This window comes from Pongo pygmaeus, chromosome 12, assembly GCF_028885625.2.
Source record: "Pongo pygmaeus isolate AG05252 chromosome 12, NHGRI_mPonPyg2-v2.0_pri, whole genome shotgun sequence".
Lineage (NCBI taxonomy): Eukaryota > Metazoa > Chordata > Mammalia > Primates > Hominidae > Pongo > Pongo pygmaeus.
Genome location: NC_072385.2, coordinates 77,653,872 through 77,677,587, shown reverse-complemented (window position 1 = coordinate 77,677,587; position 23,716 = coordinate 77,653,872). Strand labels below are relative to the sequence as shown.

Genomic DNA, 23,716 nt, shown 5'->3' with positions numbered 1-23,716 from the left:
TAAAAAGGACTCTCTACAGAAGATTTACTACTGGTCACTTACATTGGTAAGTAAATTTCATAAAAACACCTTGACCTGTACAAGCTTTATAGTTTACAAATTATTTTTATGTATGTTATTCCACTAAATTCCCACAACTCCCTTTTCCAAATGAGGAAGCTGAGGCTCAGAGTAGTTTGATAATTTGTTCAAGATTGTGCAGACTGAATACAGTGGAACTGGGATTCAAACAGGTTTTCTGTCCTCAAGTTTGGTCATTTTTTTCATTCTTTTGTTGCTCTGTGTAAATTTAAGTGTTTGTACTAGCTTTTCCAGGATTTTCTACATTTTTGGTTTTATCTGACAGTCCTTTCCCTGTTAAGAAAGTCTTCAACTACATGCAACATTGGAGGTAGGGTCCTTTTTTTTTAGATATTCCTGAGAGACTCTGAAATCATACCATTGTAGGGAGCTGCCTCTTCCACTTATGTATAGGTGTGAAGATCATCTGAATGTTTATTTTGAAACTGGACCCAAGGTCATTAGCTATTTTGGAGCTAGTAGTTTTCTCTAAAATATTCAAGTATATTTTACGACATATTAGGCTGACTTTTCTCAGCACCTACATTCTTACACAATTTATAATCCTTGTGTTTTAGAGAACTAAGACTGGATGGAGGTATGTTTAACTCACATATTGAGCTTATGCTCTAAACTCAAACTCACAGGTGAAACATTTTAATAACTGAATCTTTTCCAGTGGATGATTTGAAGATGTATCTCAAAGAGATTATGTAAGTTACATAGAATAAATATCAATATTTTATTAAAATTATTTATCTTTTAAGGATGAAAAATGTCGGTGTTAGCATAGAATCACCTCTTTATGAGATGTATATATTTTATGTTGAACAAGGGAAAAAAAAGCTTAAATTGTATATTCAAAGTGGGAAAAATGAAAGTCTATAGGAGAATCCTATAACTTCCTCTTGTCTCTTCCTGGTTAAAACTAAATACCTAACATATGAAAAAAAAATAAACTTACCTTGACATGTTCTACTTCTCACCACTTGGTATCCCTGGGGGCACATACATGAGAATTTCCCAGGTTCATTGACACATTGATATTGACACAGGTAGCTTGAGGTTCTGCATTCATCAATGTCTGTTGAATCAGACAAGAGAAAGGACACAGAGTTGAAAAGTTTGTGCACCACTACTTTGGATATATATATATATATATATAAAAATTATATATAAGATTAAAAATATTTATATTAAATAATTATATATAATTAAAATTATTTATATTTTAAGGAGGAAAAATTATATCTATCTATATATATAAAGAGATCTGGCTTCTAGTCCTATTCCTGCTACTGTGTGACTTGGGCAGATTTCTTAAGTTTCCTGGGTTTCACATACACACACACACACACACACACACACACACACACACACATATATATATATATTTTTCTGCTCAACAGTCCAGGGGAAGTAGTACACTTTTGAGGTGAGCTAAAGAGAGTAAAAATATTGCAAATTCTGAAATAGAAATATAAAACTTTATAAGCAGCTAAAAGGCAAATTCTAACAATATCAGCTTATTTCTCTCTATGACTTCATAGCACAAAAAGTTTTTCTTATCATGACTTTTACTGAATCATTGCTGACAATTTGGCTATCCTGGACCTAACTACACTACTGAATTAATTGGCTTATGGTTGACGGCCTTCATTTTGGACTCTGCAGACCCATCCAGGATGCAGAGTTCATGTTTGTCTTCTCAGAAATTGGGTGACTTTGACGCCAAGTTCATTTGAGCTTTGAATGCCAAGTCCCCTAACCTGTGCAGCTTCCAGAATGACAGCTTGGCAGGATCTGGCCTTCAGGGGAAGAATGCTTTGCATTTCTGAATAGTGATGTCCCTACAGTTTACTCAGAAGGGCAGAGGCAGCTGTCCTGAGGTAGCCTCTTTCAGTTTTGAGTGTAATGGCATGATGTGAGGCCTCTCTCGGTGGGGTTTGAGCTTTGTGTAAAGCTGAGTGAACCGTGAGGAGGTCAGGGACATCAAGTGTCTGTGGCATCCCCCTCAGGATGTCTAATGCCTTTTGAATTATACAACGAAATGTGCACATGCAATGGACTCTGAAGGTCATGAATCTAGTTAAATGGCCCTCCTCTTGTTCATGTGGAAAGTGAAACCCAGGCAACTCAAGAAATGTACCCAAGTCACACAGTAGCAGGAATAGAACCAGAAACCAGATCTCTTGATTTTTATTTTAATGTTTTGACATGCACTTGGCTATTCTGAAACTTAAATGTGCACACCAGTCACCTGGAGTTTTTGCTGAATGTAGATTCAGACTCAGGAGGTCTGGGTTGCAGCCTGAGATTCTTCATTTCTCATAAGCTCCCAGGAGGTGCTGACATACCTGGTCACTGGATAACACACTGAGAAGCAACATGCTAGAGCACCCTTTCTAATTATTAGAGCCAGCCTGCACCTAATATTTCAGTTATTTTTATTTCTTTTCCTTTTTCTTGGTAACACACTAAAAAGGCAATGTAATAACTGAACTACATTAACTGGATTTTAGAACAGAATTCCCATGGGTAAGCATTTGTTTTCATAAACGGGTACATAATCAGATAAAACAACAGCAGTCATAGGAATTGGACTTTATTCCATACTATCTGGGAAGAGTTTTACCTTCACAGTTGAGCCTGTCACTGCTTAGCTCATATCCTTGATTGCACTGACAGATGAATGAACCAAGAATGTTGTAGCACTGCTGAGCACATTGATTGCTGGCATCACATTCATTTATATCTGAAAAAAAGTTTTATATATATATATGTATATGTATATATATACACACACATATATATAGACTTTAAACATATCCTTGCTCTTTTGTACCTATGTCATCTGCTGATAAGTGAGTAATTCCCTAGCTGAATTATTTGCCCTGCAGAAGCTCACTGGAGACCGTCCATTTAGGTTTCATATTTGTTGGAACAACTTCAGACATCTGTCATATACTTCTTTTGGAAATACCAAAATATTTTTTCTAGGAATGACAGTTAGTTTGATGTTTGATGAATCTTTCCAAAGGAATTTAATGCTTCTAATAAGTATACATTCCAGTATCTATTTTCTTTTGTTGTTGTTCAGATACAAAATGCCAATTCTATAAATAATTGATATAAGACACTTATACTGATATGGTCTCTCAGCATGCTGTACTGAAGATTTATCTGTGCTATTTATTACTTTTTAAATGGGTTCTGTTAAATTCCATTACAATTATAACATAAGCCTTTGAGACCCATACGGAGTTTTGCAATGCTCTAAAGCACTGAAAATATTGTGAAAAGGCATTTTTCCTACACTAGATTTTTTTCCATGTCATGCCAATCTTTTAATTGTGTGCCGTGACATTGCATTCTGAAAGGGTAGAAGAGGCATGTAAAAATCAGATGCACTTTCAGTGGAAAGTTTATATACTTGAACTTGTAGTAACCCTTTTGGCACTTTCAGCATTATATCACACACTGTTGACTAATTGGTGTATGTATATCAATTGATCTGTACTTTTACATTTGTTGATATATCCACAGAGGAGAACTAAAACCAAAGTTAAAAAGTTTCCCATTCACATCTTGATGTGTTTTAAGACACAGATTGGTTATTATCTTTTAAGCTTTATGATTCCTGAAGGGAAGTCAATGGAAACTATTTACTCAAGAACACAGAAAACTGGAAATACTGCAACATGGCATGGGGTTTCCTTTTGTGAAGAGAGAAATCAGCAAGTTCTCAAAAGGCTTACCTACGCAGGTATAGTTGTTTGCTGCCAACTGAAACCCAGGACTGCACTGGCAATAAAATGAGCCTGGTGTATTCACGCATCTTTGGTGGCAATATGGAGGGATGGTACATTCATCTATGTCTAGGTTATCAGGCACACACACAAAGAGAACCAAATTATTGAATTAGCATTCTCTGAAAAGCATTATCTAGAAAACCTATGTAGAGAAAATCTCTTTTTAAAAGTAATAATTTCCTATTTTGTTAAAATTAGGGTATATGTATTTTAAATATACTTTGTATTCTGAGTTAAGATGTTAAGAACAAAGACTCAATGTTCATGCCATTCAGTGGTAAATAAACTTGGTGGGTGGATTGAGATTTAAAGAAAACAAAATAATTGAGACTATTGCATATATATATAAGATGTCAGTTTGGGGATCTAAAAGCTTATATATAATTACAGAAGTAAAAAAGAACTACTGAAGTGCATGGTGCAGCACAAAACAAAGAAGAAAGAGTTGTGGACTGTGCTCAACTGGTGACCTTGGCTAAGTCACTTACGCCTTCAGTATCTTGGTAAGATACTGCAAGATGTGGATAGCAAGGCTTGCCATGTGTATCTTAGGACGTTTTTGTGTATCAAATAAAAGAACACTGTGGAAGAATAGGATGCTAAATAAGTTACCTCTTGAGAGTGCTCTTTTGACACTTTGATGAAGTGTTCCAGCCTGTGTCCTTCTCATATAAATATTTTCAACTATAAAATGCTCAACTGAGAACTTGCTAAGTAGGACTAACATCTTAGAAGCATAATAAAATTTCATTAATTCATGATTCTACACTTTGTGACAACTTCAACATGGCATGTGTAATTTAAAACAACCATTATGCATATACAATGTAATGCTATATAGTGACACTGCCTTGTGGTAAAACAAAACAAAACAAAACAAAACAAACCTTTATGCTGGGCTCTTTTGGTACTTTAATAACTAAAATTAAGTAGTGTGCTCAAGTGGCCTCAGGATAACCTGAGTTTGAATCTTTGTTCTGGCAATTACTAGCTTGGTCTTAACCTCTCGAGGTTGCATTTCCTCTTCTGTAAGTAGAATTATTGGGAGGGTTACATGACATAATGTAGGCAAAGTTCCTGGCACAAAGCAAGTAAACATAAATGGGAGCTAATAAGCTGCAAGATATATTTGATTTAACTTGAATATTGAAATAAATAGTAAGAAGATATTCACATGGCTTTTCCCCTTCCTTTGGTTCAGGTGTCCGTTCAAATGTCACCTCCTCAGGGTGGCCACCCTTCCCACCAATATAAAATAGGTTCTTCTGCCCTATCTATTCCCTTACCTTGCTTTAGACTTCTTTGCAGTCCTTAACAGTACTCAACATTGTGTTATGTGTTTATTTGCTTCTTGTGTGTTCCCTCACTATAACGCATGGCAAATAAGACCTGTCTTCTCCCCTTGAGGTGGAGGTAGAGGGTTTTTTGTCTGTTCATTGTTAGATCTGGAATAGGGCCTGGCATAGTAGTAGGTGTTCAATAAACATTATTCGAATAAATCGAAACTTCACACTAATTAAGAGCAATTTTAGCATAGTGCTTCCTAGTCCTCAGTACTATCATTAGGTGCTAGTATTGATAGCTAATTTGTATGAATGGTATTATACTTTCTAATAGCTCCACGAGGGCTATGAATTTGTAAAATTTGTTTACTACTATCCCAGTGCCTAGAACAATGCTTGTTACACAGTAAGCCCTCAATAACTATTTGGTGAATACATGATGCATGTCTTCTTAACTAATAAACATTCATTGAACCATTGTTATTTGCTGGCACTGTGTTTGGCACCCCAAGTTTATAATGATAATCAGTATACATATGTTCTGCCCTGTCTGGTGTGAAAGATAGGCATGAAACAAATTATTCCATGGAATGAGAAGATCAACAATAGAAAGGAGTGTATGGGACACAGGGAGCACCATGCTACTTGAAGTGTGGCCTGCTGACTGCTGCTGGTTCATGGGCTATTTGGACCAGTCTGCAATGAATAAATACAGAAACTGAGAGTACATGTTTAGAAATAGCAATTTGACATTACTGCAACATTATTTTTATTGTACTTTACAGAAGTATTGGTCTGCCATAGATTGGAAATTTACAAAAGAGTATCCTTCATCATAATTTGAGAAGTACTGGCACAGGGGAGGAGCAACTAATTATATTTGGGTAAATCATAGCAGGCTTCCCAGAGGAGGTGATCCTAAGCTAGGATTTGATAGTGAAATAAGAGTTTGCCAGGAGGGAATGTTTTTGGTGTGTAAAGAGCTTGTATAGAGGCACCAAAGTGTAAGTAACACTGTGTGATGTGTGTGGGGAACTGGTGGAATAAAGCTGGGGTGTAATATTTTGTGGTGGGGGAGAGGTGTTTATTCAACAGAACTGGACAATGATCAGATTGAGCAAGACCTTTCATGCTCTGTCGAGGAATGTAGACTTGATTCTCTCAGTGAGGGAAGCAGGAGGGGAAGATACATGATTAGATCTGAGTTTAGGAATATTTCCTCCTACCACATTAAAATGGCTGTGACCATATGTTCCATTCTCTTTGATTCACCCCACACTAAGTTGGATTAGTTCTTTTTTCTGTACTTTTTATGCCCTCAAATGTTTATTTTCCTGTCTAATACAATGGCCAAACTTTGTTATCTCTGGAATTTTCTACACACTCTTCTTTTAAATCACAGCTTCATTTATAGCAAACCCTAGGCCTTCCTCAGAGGCTGGGCACTAACCCCAGCATCTAGGCACAGCCCTATGGCAGGCAGAACTGGGCTGGGGCCCACATGGAACTCAGTGTTGACATGTGAACATCAACAGCTCACATTCTCAGGCGAAAACTGACACTGGTTGTCTGTCCCCACATCCTCACCCTCTGTTCCTAAGAGGAAATAAGGCTTCTTCACTGATCTGTGGTAAGAGGGGGTATGTAAATAAATGGACAGTCAGAGTTTCATGCCTAGTGCTGGGCCTCATGATTGAGCCCAGAGTACTGTATTTTACTTCACTATCTGCCAGTTGGCTTCCTCATACTTTGATCTTCCATTCACTCAAAACACACGCATAGAGCCTCCATCACATGGTGGGCACACTTCCTGGACTGGGGAGACCACAGTGACACAAGATGACCTGGTCTTGCTGTCAGAGAGCTCACGCTCTTAGGCCATCCAGCAGAGGCACATGGTGAACTTGGCTTTGTACTCATGGTACCCTACAAAGGCTTGCAGCATAAAGAGCCTTTAATACCCATCTGTTGACTCAGAATACAATGATAGCAAACAGCTTTACTGCACAGGGACAGGCACTATTCTAAGCATTCCCTACATGAGCTCTGGAGGTAGGGCCTAGTATCATCTCCACAGTACAAGTGAACATAGTGAGACACAGGATTTAAGTAACTTGCTCAAGGTCTCAAAGTGAGCTGGGGTTGGTGCTTGGAATGCAACTCCACCATTTGCTCTATGTGCTGTGCTATGCTATGCTCTGCAGCAGTGAATGGTGAATGAAGCCCACAGTACCAGTGTGTTAGCGCGATGGCCCCCAAAACAGCAAATTTAAAGTTTTTTGTGGTTGTTTTTATTGTCCCATTCATACCCCAAATTTCTGCTCTTGCTTCGTCTAACATTTAACCAACACTTTGTTATCCAGAATAGCTCAACCTTTAAGGTTGTTTCTTGTTATTGTGGAAAATGGATTGGTAGTCTATAAAAGAATAAGGAATTATTGGCTACCACTCTCCAAAGAAACATGAATGCTTCAATTGGAATGCTTGAGGTTGAAACAGTTAAGGTACTCAAGACAGGACCGTGCTCACTGCACTGTGGTACTTACCTACACACTGCTCCCCTCGCTTCTGATACCCAGGAGGGCACTGACATGCGAAGGATCCCCGTAAATTGATGCACACTTGGTCTGCTCTACAGTTGTGCGTCCCTGCAGTGCACTCGTCTATGTCTGTCAGAGACACGCAACACAGAAAGAATTGTCAGTTGTGAAGATGTTGATATTTCCTCCATTTTGCCACTTCTTAAGCTAAATTTTTACTTTATTCTTAAAAGTTTATAATGTTCTTACATTGGAAATGTTTAAAATTATAAATTATTTCAAGTGTTCAGAAAATAATTTTGCAAATACCAGTGAGTACTGCTCAGATTTAACAAATGCTAACATTTTGCCATGTTGGTCTTGGCTCATTTTGTTTTGTTAAGAGACATTTCAGATACAGCTAAAGCCTCACACCATCCTCATCCCTTGACCCATCAGCTACCACTGTCTCGGTAGGAATGAATCCTTCCCTGAGATGTTTTTGTGCTTTCGTTAGACAGGGATGCATCCATTAGAACATATGGTATTGTTTTGTATGTTAAAAATTTTAATAGATTGTATGATACTTGCTTTTTCATCCAACATATTGTATTTGAGATAATTTCCATTGACAGATTTCTAAAAATCTGACTAATAACTGGGTGTAATCAACCTTTAATATTATACATTCCCTGTAGCTGTTTATTTTTGCAAACAGCAGGGTAACATGTATGTATAAATCTTTCACTGCAAATTTCAGAATGCAAAGGATTCAATTTGATCATATTCCTCTAGGCTGTGTAGTTTAAAAATCCATATTTTCTCAAAGCAGTGTACTTCTTGGAATAATTTACTAAATGTGCCTTAATGAGTATGCAGGTTACAGTTCTAGAAAAGTAAAAAATGCTCAGTGATAGCATAATGAACTAGTTATGAGAAATTTCTTTGGGATCAAAAGGTGATATAAAGTTGTGTGTGTACATTCATATTTACAGTAATTATAAGTAAAATCTAATTTTGCCTTATCTGTATCACTTTTATATTCATTTGGCTCTCCTATCATGAAGTTAAGTAGTACACAAGAAAGGATCATATAATTTCATCATTCTTCAACAACCACTCTAAGTTTCATTAACAAATATCATAAAACTTGTGATTCCTAGATGACAATTTTTGTATAAAAACTAAAATACTACCCTGGGTCTACCACAGTGATGATTTAAGACCCCGGAGGCAGATTTCAGGGGTCTTAGATCATCACTGTGGCAGACTCATAGTAGTATGTTGGAAGAAAAAGTAGGGAAAGAATCAATAATAAAAAATTTACCCAATTTCTGTCTTCCCTCTAAGAATCTCAGAGAGTAGCCCCTGAGGTTGGTTTGCCTTTCACTTTTCTGTATGTTCAAGGAGGACTGCCACATTTACACTGTGCAGTATAATAATATATGAAGTTGAGACTGTAAAAGGGTTGTCCTCAGAAATCAGCTTCACTTAGCTGGGTGGGGAAATGATAAGAGAGATTCTTTTGATAAGAAAGAGGGAGGGGAGATGAAAAATACTTGAGTGATGTATGGCTATTTATTGGATAATAATCTATAAAGCATCCACTTACGTAATTCTTTGAACTTGGTTTTAAAGTTTTGGCTAAGGTTTTTGTTATTTTGTTTTGTTTTGAAATTTATTATAATTACTACTAGTATTATTTTCAAGTCAGTGATTATCTGTCCTTTTTAGGTACTATGAGATGGTGCAACAATCTTGCTTTGAAATTATCTGCTGTTTTTTATCTTTTATTATTTTCTCAGATGCACTTGATGAAAACCTTTCTACTGGGGTTTCTTCAGAGCTTTATGACTCGTTAATGCAGAAATGACAGCAGAATATCTATTGTTTTATGTCAAGAACATTTGCCAGCATTTGCAGTGATAATAGTCCTGAGAGATACGGCAATGTTAGATTCAGATGTGGCAAGTTTCCTCTGGCAGATGATCAAGGCCCTGGGCTGGCTGCTGCATTTTCTAAGGGAGGCCTCAGCAGTGACTGAGGCTTTTCTTTTTGACATCTATCTGCAAACTGCCTCCACCCCGCTGCATTCCTACAACTGATGCCCTATGACTTCCTTCCTACTTTCTTGTTGCTCATTTCTTAGTGTCTGATAAATAGGCTAACATTTCCAGTGGAATTAATATATCATTAAGTAGATTTTAAACACAAAAACCTGTGCTACTCCTTCTTAAGAATGAGGTCTGTTTACTTTCTGAGTGGGTTATTTAATAAAAATATTAGGTGAGTTAAATTAATAAAAACAAACAACAACAAAAAACAAATACCACTGTGCTCACTGCCACTACTTTCCTCCCCTTTCTCAACCAAAACCCAAACAAAGCTGCAACAAGACTTGCCTCACCTAGGACTGACTGGTGATTACACATTTTACTTACCGGGACTCATAAAATTGTCAAAAAAGTGACCTCTGTGACCAGGAGGCAGCTACTAACTACATTTCCATTTATGGCTTCTCTGGCTGTGGTTTAGAATATTTATCCTCTCCTTTGCTGTTGATGGTTTATCTAATGCTAAAGGCTATAAACAGACTGAATTTCTTTGACCTATTTTCAATTATATTAATGTCAATTTATTAGTTTATTTAAATAACACAATTTTATTATTTTGAAACTTATACTTTGAGATCCTGGAATTACTTATTTACACATCTATACAAAGTCACATAAAATTATTATACATTGTTAAATTCTGTTATGTTTGGCTTTTCTACTTCTATGCATTTCCATTTGCCATAAATACCAGAAAGCTCACTATGATACAAAAATTACTAAAATGGACAATGATGTCAGAAACTCAAAAGCAGAATACCCATCCCTGTGCAGATGCTCTGGAAAAGCTGGCTCTCCCAGGAGTGTTGATGACAGTCCACTGCCCTCTACTTGCTCCTGACTTCCCATAGTGCAAACACAGCCTTTTGTAGGTATCTCCATGGTGTGTAAGAAAAATCAGTTTCCTACATTTGTATGGGAGAATATCTGCATTAGCAAAAGCAATGCTTTATTTATAAGGGAAACTACTCAGGTCAGCCATGATTTTCCTGAAAATCTAGGACAAATTACTATGGGGAGAAATTTTTTGTTGTTTTTGCATGATTATAATTTATCCTTGGCAGTTAAGCTCACTTGGTTTTTCAGGCAGTCAGTTAATAAGTTTCCTGGGACCTGGACCCAAGCTCTTTGGGTGGGGGTGGGGGATCTATGTCTTACTTTCCCCCCTGTATTCCCAGTGCCTAGGATAGTGCATGAAACATGGTGGATTTTCAATAAATATTTGTTCAATAAATGGATAAATGAGTTATTACCATTTGCTGAGAACTGGTACCTAAAGTTTCAGGAAGAGTAGGATCAGTGTTTTATCTAATGGAGCTAAAAATGTATGAAGCAGAGTAACAGGTAATATCTGAGAAACACAGCAAAATCAGTAAGATGTTAATAAAAGAAAAATGATGTTGAGCAATTGAGTCCAGGAGTGCAGAGGCTATGAGGTATAAAGCAGATTCGCCAGAAGAGGTGGGTTCTCCACTGCATTTTGAAGAAGACAAGATACATGGGTTGCCAGGAAAAGGAAGCTGTTTCTAGGCAGAAAGCAGCTCACATTAGAAAATGCTGATAAGACAAAACTGGTTTCCATGAGAAGAATGGCAGACAGATGGAGTCAGCACAGCTGCAGGGGCTCTGTGTGAGGAGCCTGGTGCAGTGCCTGGTTGAAGAGGATCATGAAATGCTAGCTCTGTCATGAACAAAATTCAAGGCCTTAAAGGCAGGAGTAGAGAGTCTGGATTGAACAACATAAGGAGTCTCTCTGAACTACGTAGACAGAGCCTAATGTTAACATTACCAAAGAACAAAATAATAGAATGTGCTTCCTAAAATATCACAACACATTTCATCATTCTAATACATTAACAACAGCTAATGGCAATATTTGGTGATTCCCTCATTTTTCAAAAATGTGCCCACGTGCTCCCTCCTAGTGATTTATACTATTGCAGGTCCTTCTCTTGCTGACTTTGGCACCATTAGTTGCTTTAAATAACGCAGGCTAATCTTTGCTCAGCTCTCACTTCTAGCCTCTTTGTCACACTGACCCCCAAGTCTAGGGAACCGCACATTTGATTTTCTCTCAAAGTTAATGGAGGCAACTTTGTCCACATCTCTGTGGTGTCCATTAAGTCCCTGCTTAGGCCCTCATTCTCTGTGTTTTTGGCTCCTTCCCTTCAGTCTGACTCATATTTCCCAAACCCCTGACTCATGCTGCTTTCTCTCTCTTATGCAACATTTTAATCTCTGCAATGTTCTTTCCATAATTTGATAACTTACCACAACATGGAGTCCCTTCAGCATGTTTTCATGGGCAAAAATTATCTGCACCTTGAATGGTGTTGAGTACCATTTAGACTTTTATAATTTGTGCTGCTTTTGGTTTAAGAAATAATTTAGAACTACTTTTGAATAAGCCACTGTAGACTAGTGATGAGAACGCACTAGTAATAGGACAAAGAAGACTGAAATTATTTTGAATCTGTCACTCCCTGTGTGATCTAGGGTCATGGTATCAATTTTTTTCTCTTTGTTTCTCCATCTCTAAAATAGACAGTCTATCCTCAACAATAACACACAGATTTTTAAAAGTATTCAGATTCTTCACAATATACTTTTTTTGTTTCTAGACTGTAAACCCCTGGAGTAAAATAACTGTATCTTTACTAGTTCTGTGTGGGACACTGTGCATGCTTTGTAAGTATTATTTAATGGTGCTATCCTGTGAACGCTTGTGGTTAAAGAAAAGATAGTGGTTAAATTCAAGTTGGTGATACTTCTTGATCTGTGTGGATTTAAAACCTTATTATACCTAGCTTCCTCAGTCAAACTGATTTAATCTCATAAATGGAGTAAAGTAGAAAAAAGGTCAAGGTCAAGGATTCATGTTTGTTAGAAGGAGGAGCTTCTTTATCATTGGCCTCCTTCCTCCCAACATTCTTAATGATTTAGATACCCACCTGCTCAAAATGATTGCTCCCAATCCTTTCTAGGGACAGGGTGATAAACTAGTTCCTACCAAAGTACTCTTTTTACTTACTCTCTGAAACTTTTTAAATAAAAGGGACTCATTGAGCCGAAGGTCTTAGAGGTATTTGGAGTATTTTGTTTTTCAATATAATCCTGGAAGGTAAGAACTACTTCAGCAAGAGCTGAGGGCACTGAAGTTTACTACTGTTTTACTCATCCAGTAATTGCTATTGATAATGATAACCTGAGTAATTAATATAATAAATTATGTAGATTGAAATCTGATTTAGAAAAAAGTGTATAATATTTTATACAGATTCATATACAAACTTGGTAATATTCTAAAATTAATTGGTATAAAATAGGTAAATTCTTAGCAATATAAAAAGATCTATTATTTGATTGGGAAGGCAGAATTACAAAGCTTCTTATTTAATCCTAATAACAGCCCTATGGTAGAGGTAGTTACTTCATCTACAGTTTACAGATGAGGAAAAAAAAGGATGTCACTGAAATGTAGACTCAGTTGAGGGAACTTGCCCAGGGTCACACAGAGCAGAGATTCAAACCCCAGATTTCCATTTTGTTTCTGCAATTTAGGTCCTGAGGAAGACTTATTTCCTATGAGTTCTGGAGAGTGGTTTTAAGTGAAATTATAGGTGTTTTAAAATTTTTTTAGCCTTAAAGATAGGGTTGTTAATGTCACAGCACCTTGATCCGTCCCTTGCGTCTTTCTTCTACTTAGAATAACATTCATAGCTCTCCAAGTTTCCTGTTTCCCTCCTCAGTTTTTAGCCAATTATCAACATTTTTTTGTCAAAGACTTTCTAGTTCCCTTGCTGTTTCTTTCATAGTACTGGAATCAGATTTATCTGGGCCAAAAGCCCAGTTCTAGTTAGCTTTTCACCCTTCTGAAATTATCAGCTAGAATTCACTCAAGCTAAGCAGTTCTAGTGGAGAAAATAAATACTAATAATAAGTAACAAGAGAGAACTGTCTTAATCGATGGCCAGCAGTAGATTTATAGTTCTAGATTCTTATCAGTTCTGGCAAAACAGATTGTTAATAATTTGGTGTGCTTTAAATGATAAACAAAAACATCACCAAAATCAACAAATTATCAGCCTCCCTGATAGTTCATTTCTTTGTTTTAGAGCGTGGCGAATCAAGTGTCCTAGAAGCCCTTGGCATTGCATTGTGTTCTATCAGAACTTTACAATATGCTGTTCTCATAGGAAAAAAATCATGCTACTTCGAATTGCTTTTCTAGCAATGATGACAGATTTGCATTGCAAATGGACCCCTCTCACGTAGCTTCCTCTGTGGACAACAGTGTTCATTTGCCAGATGATTGGATGAGGTTAGGCATACAGTTCATGAACATGGGGAAGAAAACCAACTAATGCATGTGAACGACCAATCTGTGACTCATCTGTACTACACATAAACCAGATGAACCAATGGGTCATAGGCTGAAACAGAAGAGCAAAGAAACAAAGGCTTTACTTCTCATTCTTCAGCTGTTTTTGGCCACTGGCAACATGAAGCTTATGCTTGCAGAATCTCAAGGAAACAACATTGTCTACTGATAAATGATTGTTAATTGTTAGGAGTATTTTCTGGCATCTTTGTGAGTATGTCATACCCAGCTAAACTCTCTTTTTTTTTTTCCTTCTTAAACTTTTTTTTTTTTTTTTTGAGATGGAGTCTCACACTGTCGCCCGGGCTAGCATTTAGTGATGCAATCTCGGCTCACTGAAACTTCCACTTCCCAGATTCCAGCGATTCTCCTGACTCAGCCTCCTGAGTAGCTGGGATTACAGGCACCCACCACCATGCCTGGCTAATTTTTTGTATTTTTAGTAGAGGTGGGGTTTCACTATGTTGGCCAGGCTGGTCTCGAACGCCTGACCTTGTGATCCACCCGCCTTGGCCTCCCAAAGTGCTGGGATTACAGGCTTTCTTAAACTTAATTATTAATTTAGAAAATGTTTGGGAAAAGATAACCCTGATATTTGGGATATTAACAACCATTCATCAATCTGCTACCTTGTGGAGGTAAACCTGTATTTTGAAACAAACAGCAACATCAGTCTTTGCTCCAGAGTGGCTCAGTACTAGAAATTAAAGACCCTTTGTGTGAAGGTTTAAGCCCATTCCACACAGGCTGGAGACCTGCTTCAAAGTGGATGGCCTTGGGAGGAATTAAGATCCCGCCCTATCATGGGATGCCTCTGCAGTGACATTTCAATTGTGTTTTCCTGGTTCCCGGCCACTTGATCTCTCCTCTCCTCTATCTCCCACTTCCCCGGCTCCAGATCAAACACTGGTGAGTGATGAACTGAATGGAGACTGACTACATTCAACTGAGTCTACCAAGCCTGCCTGAGCACTGTGATTTGATTCTTGGCCTCCCTCCCTGAGGCCTTGCAGCCAGATTAGTCAAGTCTCTGGAGCCCAAAGCACACACATTCCTGGCTTATTCCTTCAGGCAAATCATCACTTGAGGTCGCATAAGCCCCTGGCTATGGCAGTGCCAATTATAACAAGCATGGCTTGCTGACCTCCTAATTGTATGAAACCAATTACATTATGCTTGTTGTTCATTCAACAATAAGCAGCTTTTGTGCCCACTAAATTGAGGCATACTACTAAATTTGGTGAGTGTAACTTGGCAATACTTCTCCAACTCATTAACTGCCTAAAGCTTTTTCAATAAAGAATATCTTTGTGCCTCTTGCCTTCAGAGAATGTTACTTTCTTGTGTGTATTTTCCTGCCCATTTCATTATATCTTACTTATGATCTTTCTGTGCAATGTTTCTCCATATGCCTCAGGGCCCTTATTTGCACTAAATTCTTTTTTCTGTTCTCTTTTTGATTCAAAATTCCAGCACAATGAAAAGAATAAAGATGTGGATAAATCTAAATAAGTACTGACTGCCTAAAACAATAATAGTAAAGTATTTTGGGATTTACAAAATATTTAGTATTAAAATACATGAGAATAATAGCATATATAGTTTGGCAGGAAGAAGAATAGAGTTTAAATATTTTAAGGTCCTTGAATCACATAGGAAGAGTTAAAAGTACTAATTTATCTTAAATTTTGATAAGTCATGGATGCATGTTCAAATGATCCGTAGGAAAAACAATAAAGGAATGGTAAAAAAAAAAAATAAAACTACAAAGCTAATAGAGGGGAAAATAGAATAGTACAAAATACTCCATCAATTTAGAAAGAAGGCAAGAAAGCAAAGAAAAGGAAACTAAAATGTGCAGGACAAATGAAAAGCAAATAGAATGGTAGGTAGTTTTAAACCTAAACATATCAGTGGTTATAGTAAATGTAAATGGACTAAATGCGCTCACTAAAAACCAAAAATTGTCAAATTGATTAAAAAACAAAACCCAAATATACTGTTTCAAGAGACATAATTTAAATACAAGGACACAGAGATTAAAATAAAAAAGATGGAAAATATTTATGCAAACACTAACCAAAACAAAGTTGGCTTTGCAATATTAGTATTAGAAGAGGTTGACTTTATGGAAAAAAAAGATTATTAGAGAATAAAAAAATACTACATAATGATAAAAGTTTCAGTTTACCAGGAATATGTAGAAATTCTAAATTTAAATGCACTTAATCATATAGCCTCAGTATAGACAAATAAAAAAATGAATGAAACTAAAAGGAAAAATTGACAAGCACAGTTACAGTAAGATTTTAACACACTTCTCCTAGTAATTGAAAGAATAAGTACATGTTTTCAGAAATGAATAGAAAATGTGATTAAAACCTTTGAACTAATTGACATGTATAGAGCACAGTACAGAATACATAGCCTTTTTAAGTATTGAGGGAACATTAAAACAAAGTGGCTATATGCTGGCATTAAAGTAAGTCTAAATAAATTTCAAAAATTTGCAATATACAGATTATGTTCTCCAACTACAATGCAAATAAGATAGAAACAACAACAACAACAACAACAAAACTAGAAAAAGCCCTTCTTTTGGAAAATTAGACATACTTCACAAAAACCCATGGTTTAAAGATAGCAAAATTGAAATTTGAGAAATCTCAAACTGAATGAAAATGAAAATATTACAGATCAAAATTTATGGAAAAAAATGCCAGCCCTTAAGAAGGCCCATAGCCCTACCCTACCTCCTCACATCATCCTTATCTTTTTCTTTGTACTCAATTTACAAGAGAAGAAAACATAGATGAGATCTATATCTGAGATCATCTTCAGTGTTATGAAAGGGAGCTTCGGGAAGGAGGAAAAGATCTTTTTATTTTAACTTTTATTTTAGGTTTGGGGGTACATGTGCAGGTTTGTTATATAGGTAAATTTGTGTCACTGGGGGTTGTACAGATTATTTTTGTCAGTCAGGTACTAAGCCTAGTACTCAATAGTTATTTTTTCTGCTCTTCTCCCTGGGAAGAGGAAAAGATCTTGACCATGTATTTCCAAAAAGCAGAAACAGAATAAATGGCTAGAAATGCAAGGAAGGCAGATTTTCGTTCAGTGTTAAGAGAAAATGTGGTTATTATTTGTTTTGATGTATTGGGAGATAATGAGTTTCCTATCACTGGAAATACACAAACGATTCAATGTGGATCCCAGCAGGAGGTGGGGGATTTGACTAGTCATCTGTGTTTAAAAACAGTGTTAACATGCTACATGCAAATATGACAGAGTTTTAATAATTTTTGCATCTGAATGGTGGGTGTTCCTTGTTAATTGTACTTACAGTTAACTTTTCTCTAAGCTTGACAATGTTGATGATTAAAAATTGAAAAACAGATGCTGCATCCACTCTAATATAGAAAATTGTGAGGATTCAACAACATTGAATATCTGTACTTTCTCTCATTTGACACATGGTGCACATACGTATAGCTTTGTATAGCTGTGAAGTTAACTTTCATACCTTTACAATCTATCTCCCAACATCTGAAATACTTGCCTCATGATGAAGTGTAGCAAGAAAAGTTTTCATTGTAAGCGGTTATTCCTTCTCTCTTCCTTGAGCAGGAAAACAGTTATGAAATTTTAGACTCATTATTCCTTGTCCTGTATTAAGGATTTTTCAGGAAGGAAGACTCAGTCTTCATCATGTTAAGGCATAAGATTATTCCGTGATCAAAATGTTAAACTTGTGCCCAAATCCTTCAGATAACATTAAATCAAGTGAGATCTGACTTCTTGGTTTTGTTCCAAATTGATACCATAGTTACCATTTCCTCCAAGTTATCCATAAATTATCATGCATTCTTGGACTTAATTTGTTGATAAATTATGTTGACATAGGCTGTGGGATTTTCCTCCCTCTATGTTAAAACACTTTCAGTGTAGTGAAGCAACAGCATTCAAATAACTCCTGAATATTAGCTCAAGGAGTGCCTAAAGGCCATAAGGGACAGAAGAAAATCTGTTCAAAAAAACTTCTGACCCTGTGAGTGTTGCAATTCTAAAGGCTTCTCAAAGCTAGCATATAAAACAGTCTTTGGACTTTAAAATGAGTCTGGGGCATTTTACTTTACATTTCCACTGGGGACAGAAATAAGTTTCTCAGAAAATACATTCTCTGAGATCTGTTTCATTTTTATGATCTGAAATTAAAGCCTACTTTGATAAATTCCAAAATGTTGTTTTTAAAAGTATTTGTTTCCTAGCTCTAATCTCTTCTCCCTCTCTAACTTGGATCTTGGGAAACCTGAGTAACATGCTCTTGCTTTCTTGGGGCCATGGTCATGGATCTCCATTTCTTCTTGCGTCCTTTTTCAATTTTCAGTGGTGACTTCTCTCTCCCTCTAATCTGTAGGATCAAAGGAGAGTCTGAAAATGGACTCATCTTTCTGGATAGGATTAAATGGCTCTGTTAGAAGAGTGGGATGAATAGAAAGTTCTCTTCAATGTTTAAATACACTACTGTGTACCTATAAAGTTACATACTTGTCAAGAATTTAGAGTAGCTTAATGTCTGTTTGGCAGTGGAAATTCTGAAAAAAAAAAAAAAAAAAATCTGGTGGAGAAACATGCCCTATACATGGTTTGTGTGTCTGCAGAGTACAAAGGCAGGTGGACCCAAGCCAGTTATGCAATTGATGTGTTAAAGGTTGATGCCAAACTAAGTCAATCTTAAAGAGAATTTCTTGGCATGAATAAACAGATGAAAAAAAACAAACTCTATGTTCTTAGATCTGTTATATATACTTAAAATGGTTACTGTATGGAGCACATCCATGGAGTCTATCATATTCCAAGTTTTCATTTTGAAAGAAAATGGAAAAATTGAGCAATTCAGATTGTTAATTTTAAAATTAGCCTAGGATTATTTTTTCCCCTAGAAATGTAATAATTTGTTTATAGAAACTTTTAAGTGAAAACCTTTGGCTTCAGGCACATACGTGGTTAATGTGGATGACTGTGAGGCTGCCAGATAGGTGTAAGGAGGTACCCTGTCAGCGACCTTCAATTACGAATCTCTTTTCATGATTTTCCGAATTAGAGGAATCATACTATTCTCTAACACCTAGTATTTTTAAGTTCTAAGTTATTTTATTTGAGATTGTATCTTTCTGTAGTTGCTTATGCTAGCTTTTTTTTACTAGCCTTATTATACCAAGAATTAATGTTTATATATAATTTATTATACCAAGAATTAGGAGTTCAGGGGAGGACTTGTTGATCTTTTTAGAAAGTCTGAGAATCACAGAATAACTCTTTCTCTCATACAACTCACTGACAGATATATGCTTGAGACAGAAGAGTGGGTAAGATCACAGGTTTTAGAGTCAAATAGGTCTCAGTTCAAATCCAAGCAACATCACGTTTTAGTTATGTGTCTTGGGAAAGTTATTTAACTTTTCTACTGTTCCAAATCTCACTGCCACATCTATCAAGTGGGGGAATGTTCAGTTCATAATGATACTGTGGGGACAATTGAAACAATACACACTCAAAATGGATGTACCTGGTCCACAGTAAGTGCTCAATACATTATACTTAACAGTGTGAAGACTTAAATTGGTAGTGGGATCAGGGTGGTACTTCTTCTATATACAGATTGAAGGAAGCAAGGACACTGCAGGAAGTTGGGGCTTTTAATGTAATTTTCTATATACTTTCACGTTATTAAATATCCTACCTTTGTTTTGTTGCTTAGTGTCATGCTTTCAATATGGTCTTTATGACTAACACCCAATCAACAGGAGCATCTATGGTATGACCTTCCCCTCCTTTGGCATATTCCAGATGAATGGATACAAGAACAGGCAAACACAGCCTTTCTTGCTAAAAGTTATTTCTCATTAGGAAAATTGAAAACATTCAAACAAAACAAAATCTGTCAAAACAAAACAAATCTAGTATCTTCTGCATTTCATAATATTTGATTCCATAAAATCAGTCCTGTCAGAGGAAAGGACTGTTGATGGCTACAGGATCGCTTCATGGCAATGAAGTATTAATATTTATAAAGACTACCTAGCATACATAACATTAACTAGAGCTCTAATTAGAACCTACATGTAACTCTGAGAGAGAACTATTGTGTGAACAAGTTCTAGCTATGAAAAAGATATGAAAAATGTAAATTTCAGCAGCAACTTTTATTTATTTTTTTGAGAATGTTAAGGACATGGTGGTCACCATCTTTCAAGACAGTAATAAAATTATCAATCAGAACTATGAAAAAACAGGGAATATTTTCAAATGTCATAGAGTTAAATGCATATAAAGCCAGGACAAGGATTTCTGGTCATTTGTTCTTAAGAACAAAACTTAGAGTTAGACTTTAAGATGAAAATGTTGTATGCCTGACTTTTCAAATAAGCAGGTTGGCAGAGTCTTCACTAAGCAGCATGGTGATCTACACCACTTGTATTTAATGAAACATTCATTCAGTCATATCAGATAGGAGAGTTTAATTTTGGGCCAATATTTGTTTTTTAAATGCTGTGCTAGTAATATAGTAAAACCATGGCATATTAGAAAAGTATTCTTTTGGAAAGTTAATTATAGTTTCTTTGAATACAAAATGACCTTCTTCAAATGCCTTCCTTATAGCTGAAGGTAAATTATATGTACATACGTGACTGTTTCTTGTTACTCTTGTAAGAGAGAGTATTAACAAATAGGAAAAATGAAAGAACTTAAGGCCCAAGGAAAAGCACCATGCTTATGGTAATAAGGTGATGAATCACGAGGCTAGGCTGACTCCTTCTCTGTTGTCATCCTAACCTATCAATCATCATCCTACATTTCTGACCCCTTCCTACTTAAATACTGAATTTTGCATTTGCCCCTGAGACCATTCTTCCAACTTGAGAACTCTGACTGCTGCCACTTCTGAAATGGTGTGAGGACTGCCTTCTATTGGTCTGTGGGCCCTGGACACTGCTTCTTGGGCTGCTTCCCTGGCCCAGTGCTGAGGCTTGCTGAATCCTTGCAGGATTGGCAAGGCTGTCCCTGCCATCTTCACCTTTCTAGTGATGCTGGGCTGCTGCCAGGCTCCCAGGGCTGCAAGACCTGCCTGTGACTGTGCACACAGGTGTTAACAAAATGCAGATGGTCTTGTATGATTGGTCTGAACCTTCACTGCCACATAACAGGTGGTTCCATACATAAAACTGTCTTTTCCTTGGGCTCCATCTCATCAGTGCCATCTTACATGGCCCTCTACATCAGCCAGGCCACCTACTGCCATGTGCAACACATTCTTGCCACTTGTCTGCCTTTGTCCATAAGCCTCCCTCTAAATTCCCTATCTTACCAGTAAAGACTCCCCTTGGGGGTCCAGCTCAACTCCAGGTCACCACAGAAAGTAGCTTGTTCAGGTGACCTTTAGGACAGCAGTGTCCACAAATTATCATTTTTAAGAAAGAGAATTGCAGTAAACTCACTATCTCTGGAAACTCTACTGACTTGGGGCAATGGCTGCTCCTCACCTCATCCTTAATTAAAGCCCCCTTCAGGATGAAGCACCTTGTCTGGCTGGCTCAGGGTCCTAAACGAGTTTTGCTCTGACCACCAAAGTCTGGCATTCTCCACTGGGAAACTAACAGCTGGATAACCCCAGGCACGTATCAGTGGCCTATATAATTTTATAGCCTCAACTTGTTGAAGGTAGCAATTGAGATATCCATTAGGCTGGATGTATAAATTCTAGCATGTTTATATTATAAACTGGCAAAACAGTTCAGATAAATAACATTTGATGCTTCCATAGTATTTACACAATCATATCATCATTACAACATTTTGTCTTACAAGATTAGGAGATGTTGTGACAAAAAACGTGAATGTGTAAAACTTTCTTGCAACTTCTGCAAAGGCTGATTTACAATTTTGTTTTCAAACCAGTGTTCCAATAAGTGGTAGCACAAACTCTAAAATGGAGCAAACCTCAAACAGTAAAAATCCTTTAAGAGTTGCAGTTATATTCTATGTGGAGAAAAACTAGAAATGGCCTGAAACGATGCACTGAATGTTGACTCAATTTTTAAGGCGGTTTGAATTCTGTAGCTTTTCCTTGAGCTAAAATATTTTCCCTACTCCTTATGTTTGATAAAAATTTAAGCATACAGGCAGACCTGTGTTATTTCTTGAGTGAAATCTATATTTAATTTGCCCCTGTAGAACTATTATAAATAGAGAATAAAACCAGTTGTAATTAGTTACAATAAAATTATCCAGACAGGTTAACACAGGAGAGCTCAGAAATAAATTTTAAAAGTAAATGATGCATTTAATTCCTTTGTGAGCAAAGAGGGCAGATTTCATGTGGATTTGCATACACAAGTTTCAGACTGATATAGGGCATCTTTCATTTTGTATAAACGGAAGCTGATTACATCACTCCTTACCACCTTCAGGATGAAACCCAAACTTTAAAACATGACTGGCAAGGCCCTTCATGATTTGACTCTTGTCTATTTTCACGTACTGCCCACTGAAGTTATGCAGAACAACTTGCTCTTCCCTTTTCTCATCTTCTCATGATCTTAGCAAATGCTGCTCCCTCTGCCTGGAACATTCTTTCTCCTTTCCCCACTTCTCTAAAGTCTAATTGCCACAACTTGCCAAGACGGAGGCCTGGTGTCACCTTCTCTAGGAAGTCTCTAAAATGGGACTTAAAATGTCACACTGTAATTACTGTCTGCTTCCTCGTAGACTGAGAGCTCTTTGAGGGTAGACCCCATAAGCTTTTATCTTTGTATTCTCAGCACCCACTATGCTTTGCATTTACTAGTTACTTAATTCAGGCTTGTTGAATAGTCTCACACTTTGAAATGATGTTTAGGGATCCAGCTACAGGGTACCTAGTCTAGGGTTTTGTGCTATCTCCCCAACTGTAACTAACAAAGCAATATTAATTTTTCCCCCATCTTATTATTCCTAAATCTGATAGAAAATAAAAAAAGTAAATTCGAGATAATGAACACATCATCTCCAGAAGACCCCCACCATTGAGAAGGAAAAGTACAGGTATGACTATTGTTAATGAAGTGTTTCAGAATGGAAACTTAAATAGGTCAATAAATGGATAAACCAGGTGTTTTACCTTTGCAAACTAGCTGTGGGGTCTCCCAAGAAAAAAAGTCAAGACTTAGTGAAGTGAGATCGAAATCCAGTTAAAATTCTTTTGGATTAATCCATAAACTAAACCATCTATTCTTATGTTCTTAAATTCTTGCTTTATTAGCTCGGCAGTCCAGCCTAACCCCTACTCCCAAACCTCTTTCTGTACCCCTTTTAAATTCTTATTTTTAAATAAAAATAACTTTTAACTGGAGAATGTTTCCCCTAGATGTATCAGGAAAACTTGTTGCTTTCCTCTGTCTACAACCAGATTACGTTTTAGTTCATGCTTATTTGCAGAATGGATGGTAGGGGGGTTGTGGGGTAGAATGGGCCTATGGATAATTGCCTCCTGCCATAATTTCCAGTA

General features: G+C 36.8%; 1 protein-coding gene across 5 annotated transcripts in view; it reads right to left on the bottom strand.

The window, feature by feature from the left end:
* The window catches only part of EFEMP1 (EGF containing fibulin extracellular matrix protein 1), a 57,037-nt gene that overhangs the window by 7,262 nt on the left and 26,059 nt on the right, over positions 1–23,716 (bottom strand). For all 5 annotated transcript variants that reach the window (XM_054473844.2, XM_054473846.2, XM_054473845.2 and 2 more), the window contains 4 exons: positions 7,702–7,824; positions 3,819–3,938; positions 2,696–2,815; positions 1,025–1,144 (listed from right to left, as the gene is read on the bottom strand). In XM_054473844.2, coding sequence (XP_054329819.1) covers positions 1,025–1,144; positions 2,696–2,815; positions 3,819–3,938; positions 7,702–7,824 — 483 coding nt within the window. The remainder of the gene's footprint in view (positions 1–1,024; positions 1,145–2,695; positions 2,816–3,818; positions 3,939–7,701; positions 7,825–23,716) is intronic.